General features: G+C 53.7%; 1 protein-coding gene across 1 annotated transcript in view; it reads left to right on the top strand.

Moving 5' to 3' along the window:
- ACAP3 (ArfGAP with coiled-coil, ankyrin repeat and PH domains 3) overlaps window positions 1–9742 on the top strand; it is a 69474-nt gene extending 59732 nt beyond the window's left edge. Inside the window, exons 19-24 of the mRNA XM_088066536.1 lie at window positions 417–521; window positions 3591–3683; window positions 4685–4905; window positions 5272–5381; window positions 5806–5916; window positions 6248–9742. Of these exons, the coding sequence (XP_087922662.1) occupies window positions 417–521; window positions 3591–3683; window positions 4685–4905; window positions 5272–5381; window positions 5806–5916; window positions 6248–6395 (788 nt within the window). The 3' untranslated portion in view covers window positions 6396–9742. The remainder of the gene's footprint in view (window positions 1–416; window positions 522–3590; window positions 3684–4684; window positions 4906–5271; window positions 5382–5805; window positions 5917–6247) is intronic.
- The last annotated feature ends 4696 nt before the right edge of the window (window positions 9743–14438 follow it).

Genomic DNA, 14438 nt, shown 5'->3' on the forward strand with positions numbered 1-14438 from the left:
CATCTCCAAGCTCGCTTTGTGCACTTTTTGTCTTCAGATTCCTGCTTTGAAACAGATTTTAAATCCTTTTTGTTTTACCTCTGTGAGCGAGGCTGTGCTTAGGAAGGGTTCTGGCTGCTCTGGCATGACTCTGGTCAAAAAATTGTGTTATTTTGGGTTCTTAGGAAGGTTCTGGCTGCTCTGGCATGACTCTGGTCAGACATTTCTGATATTTTGGGTTCTTAGGAAGGTTCTGGCTGCTCTTTGGTGAGGAGTTTGTGCTATTTTGGGTTCTTAGGAAGGTTCTGGCTGCTCTTTGGTGAGGAGTTTGTGCTGTTTTGGGCTGTGTGACCCCAGTGTGGCGCTGGGAGAGCAAACCCAGCCGGGGAATCGTCTCCTTTGCTCGTCACTAACTCTGAATTTCCCGTGTGAAGCAGCCGCCACCCTGGAGAGGAAGTTCCGCCGAGACTCGCTCTTCTGCCCGGACGAGCTGGACTCTCTCTTCTCCTACTTCGACACCGGGGCTGGCTCCGGCCCTCGCAGTAAGTGCCAAGCAGCTCCTCCCTGCCCTCCCAGCTCTCCCAGCTCGTGCCCAGGCCAGCTATCCCAGGAGAGGGTGACCATTCCAGCACAGGGATCAGGAGTTGGTTGCACAAACTCCAGCCCCATTATTGCTCTTTCATTGCACCAATTTTAATGCCACACTGCCGTTTCTGCCGGATTTTTGTTTTTCCCCAGCATCTTTTACTCCCAGATTTTGCATTCCACTGGCTATTTTTTTTTTTTTTAATTACGTTTCTCATTTTGGCTTTTAATTATTTTTTTATTTTTTATTATTATTATTATTTAGTGTTTTTTTAGCCAAGCCTTGCTGCAGACAAAATATTTTTTTTCTCTTTTTCTTTTTTTTTTTTTCTGTTTGTGCCAATGAACTCCCCTCACATTCCCGTCCACCTTCCTCTAGGTGCCAGCCACATCTCTCTGCAGCACCCGCTGGCAGGTGGCCCTTGGAGTGGGATGGGTCCCGCTGGGTCCCTCCTGGACGGAGGTAAGGTGACGCTCTGGCAGCCAGCAGCAAAAGAGACACCCAAGTTTCATTTGTTCCACCCCAAAATTCCCAGGCAGTGATGGATTTCTGGTCAGGGATTCCTTAAATTGCCAACTCCTTTGGCTGTGGCAGGTTTTCCACAGGCAAAATGTTTCCAAAATTCCCTTTATGGAATCAGTTCCTCAGGGGATCTAATCCTGGACAGGTGGGATCTCAGACAGGAAATTTATTAACTTTATTTATTTGGTGTTCTACATCCCAGAGTTTTTGTAGTCCATTATCATCCTTAGCTGAGGAGGTACTAAATTTCCTGGCTCAGTTGCTTGTCCTTGTTGGAATTCAGAATAAATATTTACAGCCCTGAGTTCAGCACAGCAGAAACTCCCAGGTTTTCCTCCAAGTCCATGTTATCTCTTGGAATTAAGGAAGAAGGTGCTTTAGGGCTTGTCTGAATCAGGGCTTCGGAGGCTGGTCCAGTTTCGAGGAATTTAGTGCTTTTTTTGTGCTTTTTTCATACTTTTATTCCACAAGAAGAATGGGAAGTTCAGGACTTCAGAGTCCCTCAGGTCGCTCAGAGGGAATCTTGCTCCTGGAGAAGAAAACAGCAAATTCCTTAGAGCCTCATCTTGCTCCTGGAGGAGAAAATAGCAATTTTATCCCTGATGCAGTGAGAACGGGGCTGGGAATGTGATGGATCCATATCCACATGCCAGATCCTCCCTTCTTGTTTTGCTGGGAACGTGGAGCAGAGGCACGAGGCCTGGCTGGAATCACGTTTTCCCTCCTTGCTAGGCCGTGGGTTTGCTTTCTATAAAAATCTGCAGCAGCTCTAAAAAAATCCCCTCGTGCTCTGAAACCTTTCCTGTCGTGGCTTCATTCCCTCCTCTGGCAGTGCTAGAGAATTCCACGTGAGCCAGGATTTCAGGAGCCTGATCTTTAGCTGGGATTTCGCTCTGGGGAGTTCAGCACCCTCTGAGGTTCAGGCTCTGGTTCTGCCAGGCTTTTCCAGGCTCTGTGGTTCCTGCAGCCTTTCCTGGTGTTTCTCTTTGCACGGAGCACTCAGCTGGTGCAGGAACATTTTCCAGGCTTGTTTTCCTTCCCAGTCTCAATGGTTCGGGATTAGGGGCATGGGGATTGAAGCTCTGGAGTTCTGGGGGGACAGACTGAGACAAAGCAGCAAGAAGGTGAAAGCAGAGAGAATTCCCAAGGCTGGCGGGGCATCCCTCAGGACGCAGGGGATGTGCCACCCTCAGGGGATGTGCCACACCTCTTCCTGCAGGAGCGATTCCTGCATTGCTTCTTCCTTCCTTTCTCCCATTTTCCTGACTGTTTTGGTGGGGGCTGAGGAAGTTTCCCTGCCACGGACACCGTGGACAAGCGGCTTCATTTTGTCACTTCCATCCCTGCAAGTGTCCCAGGCCAGGCTTTGGAGCACCCTGGGGCAGTGGAAGGTGTCCCTGGCCACAGGTTAGGAACAGGATGAGCTTTAAGATCACTTCCAACCCAAACCAGTCTGGGATTCCAGGATCCATGGATTTCTTGGATGGAATCAGACAGCTTTTAACATTCTTTGGCCAAGCAGGGAAGCTCTGTAGGAAAGGGAAGAGCTGTTGGGAAGGTGGATGAGCCAGCGGCCGATGCTTTCGGATGAGATCTGGCCCAGCCCTGTCAGCTGATGCCTTGAGAGGCCACTGGAACAGAGGCTGGGCAGAGTTAAAGGAATAAAGTGGGGATTTATTAAAAAGCCTTCAAAGGATCACCTTGGGCAGTGCAAGAGCCTGGCTGAGGCTGCACCCAGGATGGTGCAAATGGACCCAAAACGGACACAATATAGACTCCAAGTCACGAGTTTTCACCCTTTTATAAATTTTGGTCCATGTCCACATTGGGGTTAATTGCCCAATCACAGCTTCAGTTAATGAAGTCCCATCCTCCCAGTTTGCTCCATCAATTCGCTGTTTACACTTTCTGGGCCTGAAGCTGTCAGGTGTCCTTGGTTCTGGGGCTGGAAGGGATTGTTTTAACAATCCTTTTAGTCATTATCTAAACTGTGAGGAGAGCTCGCTCCCAGTCCAGGTGAAGTCCAGAGTTATCCCAGTGCAGTGCAGGGTCTGGAAAACACGAAAGCTGAAACTTAAGGCATCACAATAAAAACGTGCCCAGTGACAAACGAGTGATCCCAGAGTGTGACCAGCGCTGAAAGCAGAGTGGTGACACCGCCCGAGCTCGTGCCACGCTGTCTCTGCTGCTGCTCCGCTCCAGTCTCGTCACAATCCCGTCACAATCCCGCAGGATTGTCCCCAACAGCCCCAAGTGCCGTGGCAGTGCTGCATGAAGGGCAGAGCGGAGACACAGCCACCGTCAGGGGCTGAGCGGGGTGCCATCCCCCCTGTCCCCGTGCCATCCCCCCTGTCCCCGTGCCATCCCCCCTGTCCCTGTGCCAGCTGTGTGCGTGTGACGTCCTGCACAGCCCTGTCCCCCAGGGCTGGCACTGGGGCTGTGCCTGGCGCTGCGGGGCCGGGGTGTTAAAGTGCCCTTGGTTTGTGCCCTCTTGGCCCTGCAGGTCTGAGCAGTGACAGCGGCCTGGGAGGGAGCACCGATGGCAGCAGTGACGTGCTGGTGTTCGGCTCCGTGGTGGACAGCGTGACCGAGGAAGGTGGGTGGCACCGGGGAAGGTGGCACAGAAGGTGGGTGGGTTGCACATGGGAAAGTGGCACACAGGAAGGTGAGTGGCACAGGGAAATGTGAGTGGCACAGGAGGAAGGTGGGTGGCACAGGAGGAGGAGATCCAGCTGGAGTCAGGCCTGAGGGGTTTTGAGGAATTGTTTTGTAAAATCTAACTTTTCTATCAGATCAACAACCTGAGTCCTGCCAGAGGGCAGGGATTGATGGGATTTTGGGAAGGAATTAGGGATTTTGGGAAGGAATTAGGGATTTTGGGAAGGAATTAGGGATTTTGGGAAGGAATTAGGGATTTTGGGAAGGAATTAGGGATTTTGGGAAGGAATTAGGGATTTTGGGAAGGAATTAGGGATTTTGGGAAGGAATTAGGGATTTTGGGAAGGAATTAGGGATTTTGGGAAGGAATTAGGGATTTTGGGAAGGAATTAGGGATTTTGGGAAGGAATTAGGGATTTTGGGAAGGAATTAGGGATTTTGGGAAGGAATTAGGGATTTTGGGAAGGAATTAGGGATTTTGGGAAGGAATTAGGGATTTTGGGAAGGAATTAGGGATTTTGGGAAGGAATTAGGGATTTTGGGAAGGAATTAGGGATTTTGGGAAGGAATTAGGGATTTTGGGAAGGAATTAGGGATTTTGGGGAGGAATTCTTCCCTGGGAGGGTGGGAGGCCCTGGGATGGATTTCCCACAGAAGCTGTGGCTGCCCCATCCCTGGAAGTGCCCAAGGGCAGGTTGGAGCAACCTGGGATGGTGGAATTTCTCTGTCTGTGGAATAAGATGAGCTTTGGGATCCCTTCCAGCCCAAACCAGTGTGGGATTCTGTTTTCTCACTGAATTTCCCCTAAACAAAGCCAGAGCCCCCCAGATCCCGGCAGGCCCAGCTTAGGCAGGGTGGGTGACCAGGATGCCATTGGGACCACCAAAAACAGGGTGAGAAGCTTTGGCCTGATGTCTCCCACCTTTCCCCGCCTGGCAGAGTGTGAGGTGTCAGAGGAATCCAGCGGGGAAGCCGAGATCGAGCAGGAGGCATCGGATTTGGAGGATGTGCGGGAGCTGCAGCCCGGGCTGGTGATGTACCGGGCGGCCCGGGCGCGGAACCTGCCCCTGATGGCCGAGGCGCTGGCCCACGGCGCCGAGATCAACTGGGTCAACGACGAGGACGAGAGCAAAACGCCTCTGATCCAGGCCGTGAGCGGGGTGCGTGCCGCTGGGAAACCGCGCTCGGGATGGGAGGCTTTGGAGAGCGGGAATCATCCAGTCTGGCTGAACTGATGTGGAAATTCCCTTTTTTGGAATTGTTCCGTCTGACATTGATGTGGAAATTCCTTTTTTTGGAATTGTCTAGTCTGGCTGAGTTGATGTCGAAATTCCCTTTTTGGTGTATGGAATTGTCTGGTTTGGCTGAATTGACATGGAAATTCCCTTTTTGGGATTGTCCAATCTGGCATTGATACGGAAATTCCTTTTTGGGAATTTTCCAGTCTGGCTGAGTGGATGTGGAAATTCCCAGTTGTCCAATCTGGCTGAATGGATGTGGAAATTCCCTTTTTCCCCCTTTTCCAGGGCTCCTTGATCGCCTGTGAGTTCCTGCTGCAGAACGGGGCCGACGTTAACCAAAGGGACTCTCGGGGCCGGGCGCCCCTGCACCACGCCACGTACCTGGGGCACACCGGGTGAGTGCCAGGCTGGCACATTCCCGCCTGGAATGGAACCCGCAGCTGGAATCACGCAAAAAGTCTGGGGGAGGTGGGAGTGGGGGGAATCGATTTGTAAAATATGGATTTTGGTGCGTGGCAGCAGCTTGGAGCTGGCAAAGGGCAGGGTAAGGCAGGATATTGGGGGAAAATCTTTCCCTGTGTGGCTGGGAAAGGGCTGGGATGGAATTCCCAGAGAATTTGTGGTTGTTCCATCCCTGGAAGTGCTCAAGGGCAGGTTGGAGCAACCTGGGATAATGGGATGGGTTTTGGGATCCCTTCAACCCAAACCAGAGGAATTCTGTGTGTCTGGAATTCTGTGCCTCTGGGCCTGGAATTCTGTCCCTTGGGGCTGGCATTCTGTGCCCCTGGCACCGTGTGGCTGAGGCGCCGCTGTCCCCAGGCAGGTGTGTCTGTTCCTGAAGCGCGGCGCCACGCAGCACACGCCCGATGCCGACGGGCAGGACCCGCTGAGCATCGCCGTCAGCGCTGCCAACGCCGACATCGTCACCCTGTGAGTGTGCCTGGGAAATGGTGCCGGGAAATAGTGCCGGGAAATACTGGGAAACACTGGGAAATATTGGGAAACACTGGGAAAACACTGCCTAGGAACTGGGAAACATTGGGAAACACTGCCTGGGAACTGGGAAACATTGGGAAACACTGGGAAACACTGCCTGGGAACTGGGAAACATTGGGAAACACTGCCTGGGAACTGGAAAATACTGGGAAACACTGCCTGGGAACTGGGAAACACTGCCTGGGAACTGGGAAACAGCGGGAAGCAGCAGCAGCAGGGGAAGGAATAACCAAAGGCTCCCCCGCCGTGTGTCCATGGGCTGCAGGCTGCGGCTGGCGCGGATGAACGAGGAGATGCGGGAAGCGGAGGGGCCCTTCGGCCAGGCTGGCCAGTACCCCAGCAGCAGCCCCACGGAGCTGCAGTACAGGAAGTGCATCCAGGAGTTCATCAGCCTCAACATCGACGAGTGCTAGGGACAAACCTGCGTCCCCTCGGCCGCCCCCGAGCCGGGCTGGATCCCTGGAGAGCCCCGTCCTTGGATATTTGGTGTTTTCCTTGCAGATTGGTCTGGTTTGGACGCCTGCGGCCCTCGGGTTGAGCTGCCCGCAGGAAGGCCGAGGGCCTTTCCCCGTCAGCTTTGAGTTCTCATGCTTGACTACTGGATGGTTGATTTTTTGTTGTTGTTGAGAGCCTCCCAGGGCATAACCACGGACCATGGGATGTGTGTGGGGAGTGTGTGGGAGATCGGTTTAAACAAAAAAAAAAAAAAAAAAGGGAAAAAAATTTAAAAAGAGAAGGAAAAACCCTCCTGTGGCCAGGAGGGAGCCACCAACACCAAGAGCAGGCAGAGCTGTCCCTCGACAGCTGGCTGGGAGTTCTGGCAGGGAGTGTGGCGTGGAGCCTGCTCTGCCCCTGGGAGGCCCAGGCTGGTTTTTGGGGCAGGGATGCTCCGAAGGCCCAGCGGAGCGGGATCGGGATCGGGAGCTCTGGCTCCTCACCCTGCGCTGCTCTCAGGACTAACCCAGCCACGCTTCCCTCGTTCGCTGCCCTGGGTGCTTGGCTGCTCAAAGCCATAGCTGCCCTGCTTCCTGGGAGGATTCCCACCCCACAGGATTTCCTGGAAGCAGCAGCACTGATCCCTGCAGCTGGTAGAAGCTTGTCGCTGGCGATGGGCTCGGGGCAGGGAGCTCGGCTCGGCACCAGCTCAAGCTGCTCGGTGCAATTTCACAGAATCTCAGAATCATGGAATCCCAGAATCCCAGGTTGGACAAGACCTTTAAGATCATCGAGTCCAACCCAGCCCTAAAACCTCAACTAAACCACTGCCACATCCAATCTTCTTTTAAAGACACCAGGGATGGGGAATTGGACTCCACTTGCTTCTCTGCTCCCTTCAGGTTTCCGTGGAAGAGAATTCCACTCGCATGCGTCCCCTCCATGCTCTCTCCCTGCATGCTGGAGCAGCTCAGTGGCTTTGGAGCTCCCCAGTTCCTGTTCCCAGCAGGATTCTGATGTTTCTCTCCTTTTTCCCGCGGGGCTGCAGTGAGGGAACGTGGTTCTCCTCGGAGCCCTTTGGTGCTGGCTCGTGTCTCATCCCGTCTTGGGAGGGTTCAGCGAGCGCAGGCGCCTCTGGAATCCTGGCTGGAGCCTTTTCCCAATGTCCCCAGTGAGGATTTGGGGGTGACATCCCTGCCTGGGCTCCAGGGTCAGGCCACAGTGCCTTAGGGATCATCCTGGGATCTCCAGGGCCTCCAAGGAAACCACGAATCCCAGGCAGAGTTCCCCACCCTCCTGCCCTCCAGCGGCAGATCCACAATCCTCTGATTTCCATCCCATCCTCTCTGGAATTCTTGATGTTTTCACTGCCAGGCTGCTGCCCTGCTCAGAAGCGTCAGCAGGGTTTGCTGCTGGGGCTGGAATTGTGTCCTCAGGTTCTGAGGGAGCAGCTCCTGACCCTCAGGACTCACCCAGCAGCCCTCGCTGTCCTCCCACACCAGGCTTTCTCCTGGCTTCAGGCAATTCCTGCTTCCTTAGGAAGTGCTGTCCCAGGTTTTCCTGCATTTTCTGGTTGTGCGATCCCCGTTCCAACTGGAGCTTTGGGATGAGCAGTTCCAAGGGCTGAGCTCTGTTCTCAGTCCCAGTCTGGAACGGTCCTGGCAACTCTTCGGCGCAAAATCTGACCCCAGGGCCTCCTGTGCTTCCATGGATCAACAACCTCCTGATCCTGGGGAATGAAGATTCCCCCTTTTTGCCTGTCCAGTGCCTGGGCTGGAAATCTCTGTGGAGCTTGGGCAGGCAACGCTCCCTTGGAGCCTGGGAGTGGGAAGTGGAGGATGAGTGGAGTGCTCATCCCTGCCCAGCTCCAGCACCCTCGGGAGCAGCCCTGGCATGGGGCACGAAATCCCATCCTCGCTGCAATCCCATTGGCGAGGGAGCGGGATGGAGAAACCCCGGAATTCCCAGCTCTGGGAGCAGAGGTTGTAGCTCTGATTTGGGGTTCCCCTGGCTGATTCCAGCTGTGGCACAGCTGCTCCGGCCTCTCCTTCACTTCCCACAGAACATTCCCAGGATCCAGCACCTCCTGGCCCCATGGGTGGTGGCACAGCCCTGCTGCTCCCCGTGCCTCTCCTGGGCAGCTCCTGGAGCTCATCTCTGGCTCCTCAGCTTTGGGATTTCTCTTCTTTCTGTCCCAAATCACCCCCAATTTCCATGCCCCCCCTCTCCTGAGCAGGGCGGTGCCATCCCTTGGCTGTCGCTGCCACCTTCTCCTTCCATTCCAGCCTCTGGATCCTGCTGGTGCTGCTGCCATTGCTTTCAAAGTTTCAAAAAGCCAGGTTTAAAAGTTTCAAAGCCAGGGTTTAAAAGTTTAAAAAGCCAAGGTTTGAAAGTTTAAAGGGTTTGAAAGTTTCAAAATTAGGGCTGAGCAATGTTCTGTAGCCCTGGCACAGCTGGGATGGGGCTGGAAGTTATGGTGCTGATCCTGCTCCTAAATCCAGCCCTAAATCCAAGTCCTGCAGCCCTGGCACAGCTGGGATGGGGCTGGAAGCTGATCCTGCTCCCAAATGCGGCCCTAAATCTGAATCTGCCTTCAGCAGGACATCCCCAGAGCCGTCTGGACCGCCCAGCCCAGCCCCTGGAGAGCTCCAGGAGCCAAAATCTGGCTGTGGTCCCTGTAGGGAATTCCCTCTTCAATCCCACCAGGATTTGTGCCACTCTCCATCGCTTCGGGCGTTTTTTGGTGCTCATCCCCTCGAGTCATGCCCTTCTCACGCTGGAAATGTTTCCAGGCTCCTGCAGAGCTCTGGAGAGCCAAGGGGAGGTTTCACCCCTGCCACGGTCCTGCTCTGCTCACAGATTTCAGCATGGTCATTGTTGGTTTTTTCACCTGTACAGCGACTTCAAACTGGTTTTCAAACCCCCTCTGGTTTTCCCAGCTTTTAAGGAAGGAGTTAAAAACCCGACTGATCCTTTCTGTGAGCCAAGAAGCACAGCTTCCGCTTTTGGGTCGTTTTATTTCACTTTTTCTGGGAATTCTGGCCAGAAATCCTGGCTGGTTTGCACCCTGGAAGCTCAGACTCACTGCTGAAGTACATGAAGTGGAAAGAAAAAATGTAAATATCGATGCAAAAAGCGGCGTCTTGCGAGACAATGGATTATTTAACATGTATTGGTACTTTTCTTTTAGAGTCGATGTATAAAAGCGACTTGGTGCACTTTTCCTACCTGACAGTATTGGGGGGTTTTATGTTCTTTTGTTATGGGTTTTGTGCTGTCTTTTTTAAGCCGTGAAATTGTTAAGTATTTAATTTATTCTTATTATTGATGTGCCCAGAGGACTAGTGCAATTTTTATTCAATACAGTTGGTCTGTATTTAATGTCAGGATTTTTTTGGTAGAGTTTTTAGGGAATATTTTTCCAAACCTGCCTTTTTTTCCCTGCCCCCTCTTTTCCTCATTTTCCTTTCTTCCCCCCTTCCCCTTTCTGTTTTCGTCACGCAGCTCCCGAGGCATGAAACGCCTCGGATTTGAGATATAACCCAACGTCCTGCAGTCCCTAAAACCAAAATTTCTCCAGGAAAAACACGTTAAGGATGCACTTCTCCCTATTTGCTGTGTTTCTTTGCTTTTCATTTCTCCTTGGGGGGTTTGTGGAGGGGTGCGTGCTCCGAATTTCAGCGCGGAAGGTGCACAGAAAATTTCATTTCGGCGAAGGAAATGCATTGCCAGGCTCTGAGGAAGATGAAAAAAGGAACATTTTGTTGTTTTTCCCGCCTCAAACGCAGCTGGATTCCTGTTGTACCATCCTGGTTGGAATATTTGCTGCCCCAGTCTGCTGGTTTTCCATTTTTCCATTCTCCCTTTTATTTTTCTGAGGGTGTGAGAGTGTTGTCTCTGGATTTAACCACATTTAACAGGAGGAGTTTGCCTTTGTCTGCAAAGCAAAGTACCCAAAGCCTCCTCAACCACCAGGATCCTCCATCCTTGGAATTTTTTGGGATCTGGGGGAGTATTTCTGTCCCAGCCCTCACTTTTAGTTGCCCCAAGTGCCTGGACTTGGATTGAGTCTGGGTTTGGATCTCTGGGTTTGGCTCTCCGGGCTCTGTCCCCGATTCCAGCTTGGATTTCAGCTCAGCTTGGATTTTCTGTGAAATCCAGGATCTTTCCAGCTCATTTCAGCACTGCTGCCTCTAAGCTGGGACATTTCTTGGAGTATTTTGAAGGAAAAAAACCTCCGTGGGATTGGAAGATTTTATGCCTTTAACCAAACCCCAGGTCTGACAAGCTGAGCTGCGGCCCAGATGGAATTATTCATTGGGAAAGGCCTCTGAGATCATCAAATGAACAATGCTGCGGCTTCAGAGAGAGAGCTGGAGGGAGGATTTTGGGATCAAGGGATCAGGAACATCTCAGAGCAGCACAAACGCTGCGATTTGTGCAGGAAAGGCCCGGGAGCTCCTCAAGGAGCGCTCGGGGCCCTGCAGGGCCGAGCCTGCCCCAGCGGGGCCGGGACAGCGCCAGGGGAGGGCTGAGCCACGGCCCCCGGGAAAAAAGGGAAATTTTACATTTGGAGAGGCCGGGATGGATAAGGGATGTTTCCACAGGAACATTCCCACCTCCCTCCTGGCCCCTGCCAGGCAGCTGGGGCTGTGGCCGGAATTCCCGGTGGGAATGCGGCAGGGCTGGGCCTCAGGGAGGGGGCGCCGGGCGGGGCCTTCGCTGAGGGACGGAGCGGCCGGGAAGGCTCCTGGGCCCGGGGGTGGCACCGGGACAGCGACCGCGGACACCTGGGCTGGACAGGACTGGGTTGGGCCGGGCTGGGCCGAGCCGGGCTGGGCTGGGCTGGGCTGGGCTGGACAGGACTGGGCTGGGCTGGGCTGGACAGGACTGGGTTGGGCCGGGCTGGGCTGGGCTGGGCTGGACAGGACTGGGTTGGGCTGGGCTGGACAGGACTGGGTTGGGCTGGGCTGGACAGGACTGGGTTGGGCTGGGCTGGGCTGGGCTGGACAGGACTGGGTTGGGCCGGGCTGGGCTGGGCTGGGCCGGGCCGGGCCAGGCCGGTCTGGACTGGGCTGGGCAGGGCAGGGCTGGGCTGGGCTGGACAGGACAGGGCCGGGCCGGGCCGGGCTGGGCTGGGCTGCCGCGACCTCGTGTGCCCACAGGGGGGATGGGATGGGGACAGGGCAGGAGCAAGGACAGGGCAGGGACAGGGATATGGACAGGGATGGGACCGGGCAGGACAGGGATGGGGATGGGACAGGGACAGGGATGTGACAGGGATATGGACAGGGATGGGACCGGGCAGGACAGGGATGGGACAGGGATATGGACAGGGATGGCACAGGGATGGGGATGGGACAGGGATATGGACAGGGATGGGGATGGGACAGGGGTCACTGCAGGGACAGGGAGAGGTCCTTTGGTCAGCTCAGAGATCCTTTTTGGCCAGCTCAGTGGGTTTTTGACCATTTCAGAGGAGTTTTGACCAGCTCAGAGGATTTTTTGACCCACTTAGAGGGTTCTTGACCAGCTCAGAGGTTTTTTGACCAGCCCAGAGGGTTTTTTACCATTTTGGAGGATTTTTGACCAGCCCAGAGGGTTTGGGGCCAGCTCAGAGGGTTTGGGGCCAGCTCAGATGGTTTTTGACCATTTTGGAGGATTTTTGACCAGCCCAGAGGGTTTGGGGCCAGCCCAGAGCCTTCTGTGGCCAGGCCAGAGCTCGGGGGCTCTGCCCTCGCTGTAAATAAACTCTCACCCCTCCCTCCCTCCCTTTGCTCCAGGATTTTCAGCCCCTCTCCCCACAGCCTGTGGGCACCTCTGGAAACCCAGAAATTCTCTCTGTAATGATCTTTGTACGATCTCAAAGCTCTTGCTCTGCTCTCTGCCTTTTTTTCCTCCTCCCTCTCCCTTCTCTAGTATCTTGAAGCACTATTAATAAAGATCTGGAGAAACTCCTTCCCTCCTCTTCCTCAGCTTGGTTTATTGCTGGAGGGTTCCTTCCCCTGCTGCCTGGTTGAACAAAAATCAGCGTTTTCTAACATTATTTTAACATTTTATTTATTTTACACTACAAACATTACATATCTTTATTTTTAACCTTATTTTAATGGCATTTTTTAACCTGTTTTCCTTCTCCAGGCTGAGCTGTGGGGCACTGCATGGCACAGAAAAATCTGCTTTTTTGTTTTGTTCTGTTTTTGTGCTGGGGTTTCTGTGACTCTCTGGTGATGGTGATGATGGGATTCCTTTCTGTGGGTTCATCACCAGGAAAAAATGAATTTCAGGAAAAAAATTCCCCCAGAAATGTGAAATCAGGGCCATCATTAATGGCATGAGGGTGCTTAATTACCCCCAGAATTGCAGCACAAACCATCCCTGCTCAGGAGATTCTCTCCTGAACTCTCTGCCTTCCCCTGAGGCAGAAATTTTGTTTTGTTCCTGCTCCAAGCAGCTCTGAAAAATCTGATTTGACCTGAGCCTGGGTTGATCCCCTGCCCTGGCGCTCATTCCTGGGGGATTTTGTCACTTCTGGGGGCTGGATTTTTGCTGGAAGGTGGAAATCTCCATTTGGGGCCATTCTAGGCACTCAGGGGTGATCCTAAAACAGAATTTGGGGTGAAACCCAGGGTTGGTTCAGGTCATTTCAGTGTCGTTGCCTCTGAGATAGGAAATTTCTTGGAGCATTTTAAGGGAAGAACCTCTGGGATTGGAAGATTTGGTGCCTTTACCCAAGCCAGGGGTGAGGAGCTGAGCTGTGCCAGGCACCAGAAGGAATTGTTGAGGTTGGAAAAGACCAAGCCAGAGGTTCTGGAATAAAGAGAAGTTTCCTAAACTCAGAATTCGGGCCCAACCTCGGTGCAGAGAATTCTGAGTGACCTCTGGTTGGGATTTTGTGCTTCCACCACCTCCAAAACCATTTCATCCCATTGAATTTGGCCTGTCCCGCCCCTGAACTGTCCCCATTTCCCATCCCTGTCCCCAATTCACATCCCCAATTCCTGTCCCTGTCCCCAATTCCTGTCCCCTATTCCTGTCCCCATTCTCATCTTTGTCCCCAACTCCCGTCCCTGTTCCCATTCCCATCCATGTCCCCATTTCCCATTCCCAATTCCCATCCCTGTTCCCATTCCCATCCCTGTCCCCAATTCCCATCCCAAATTTCTGTCCCTGTCCCAGATTCCTGTCCCTGTTCCCAATTCCCGTCCCTGTCCCCATTCCCATCCCTGTTCCCATTCCCATTCCCATCCCTGTCCCCGTTCCCATCCCTGTCCCCGTTCCCGTCCCTGTCCCCATTTCCCATTCCCAATTCCCATCCCTGTCCCCATTCCCTGTTCCCATTCCCATTCCCATCCCTGTCCCCATTCCCATCCCATTCCCATCCCTGTCCCCATTCCCTGTTCCCATTCCCATCCCTGTTCCCATTCCCATCCCTGTCCCCGTTCCCATCCCTGTCCCCGTTTCCGTCCCTGTCCCCATTTCCCATTCCAAATTCCCATCCCTGTCCCCATTCCCTGTTCCCATCCCTGTCCCCATTCCCATCCCATTCCCATTCCCATCCCTGTCCCCATTCCCTGTTCCCATTCCCATCCCATTCCCATTCCCATCCCTGTCCCCATTCCCTGTTCCCATTCCCATCCCTGTTCCCATTCCCATCCCTGTTCCCATTCCCATCCCTGTCCCCATTCCCTGTCCCCATTCACATCCCATTCCCATCCCTGTCCCCATTCACATCCCATTCCCATCCCTGTTCCCATTCCCATCCCTGTCCCCATTCCCTGTTCCCATTCCCATCCCTGTTCCCATTCCCATTCCCATCCGTCCCCATTCCCATCCCTGTCCCCATTCCCTGTCCCCTTTCCCTGTCCCCATCCCTGTCCCCATTCCCTGTTCCCATCCCTGTTCCCATTCCCACCCCTGTTCCCATTACCGTCCCTCCTGTGCCAGACCCTCCCTGGCGCAGGAATCGCCCCCTTTGGGCTTTCCCGGAGCGTTGGATCCCCCAGCCCCAAACTGGAGTG

This window comes from Pseudopodoces humilis, chromosome 24 (assembly GCF_049639895.1).
Source record: "Pseudopodoces humilis isolate 2021_Gansu_Grassland_sample_001 chromosome 24, ASM4963989v1, whole genome shotgun sequence".
Classification (NCBI taxonomy): domain Eukaryota; kingdom Metazoa; phylum Chordata; class Aves; order Passeriformes; family Paridae; genus Pseudopodoces; species Pseudopodoces humilis.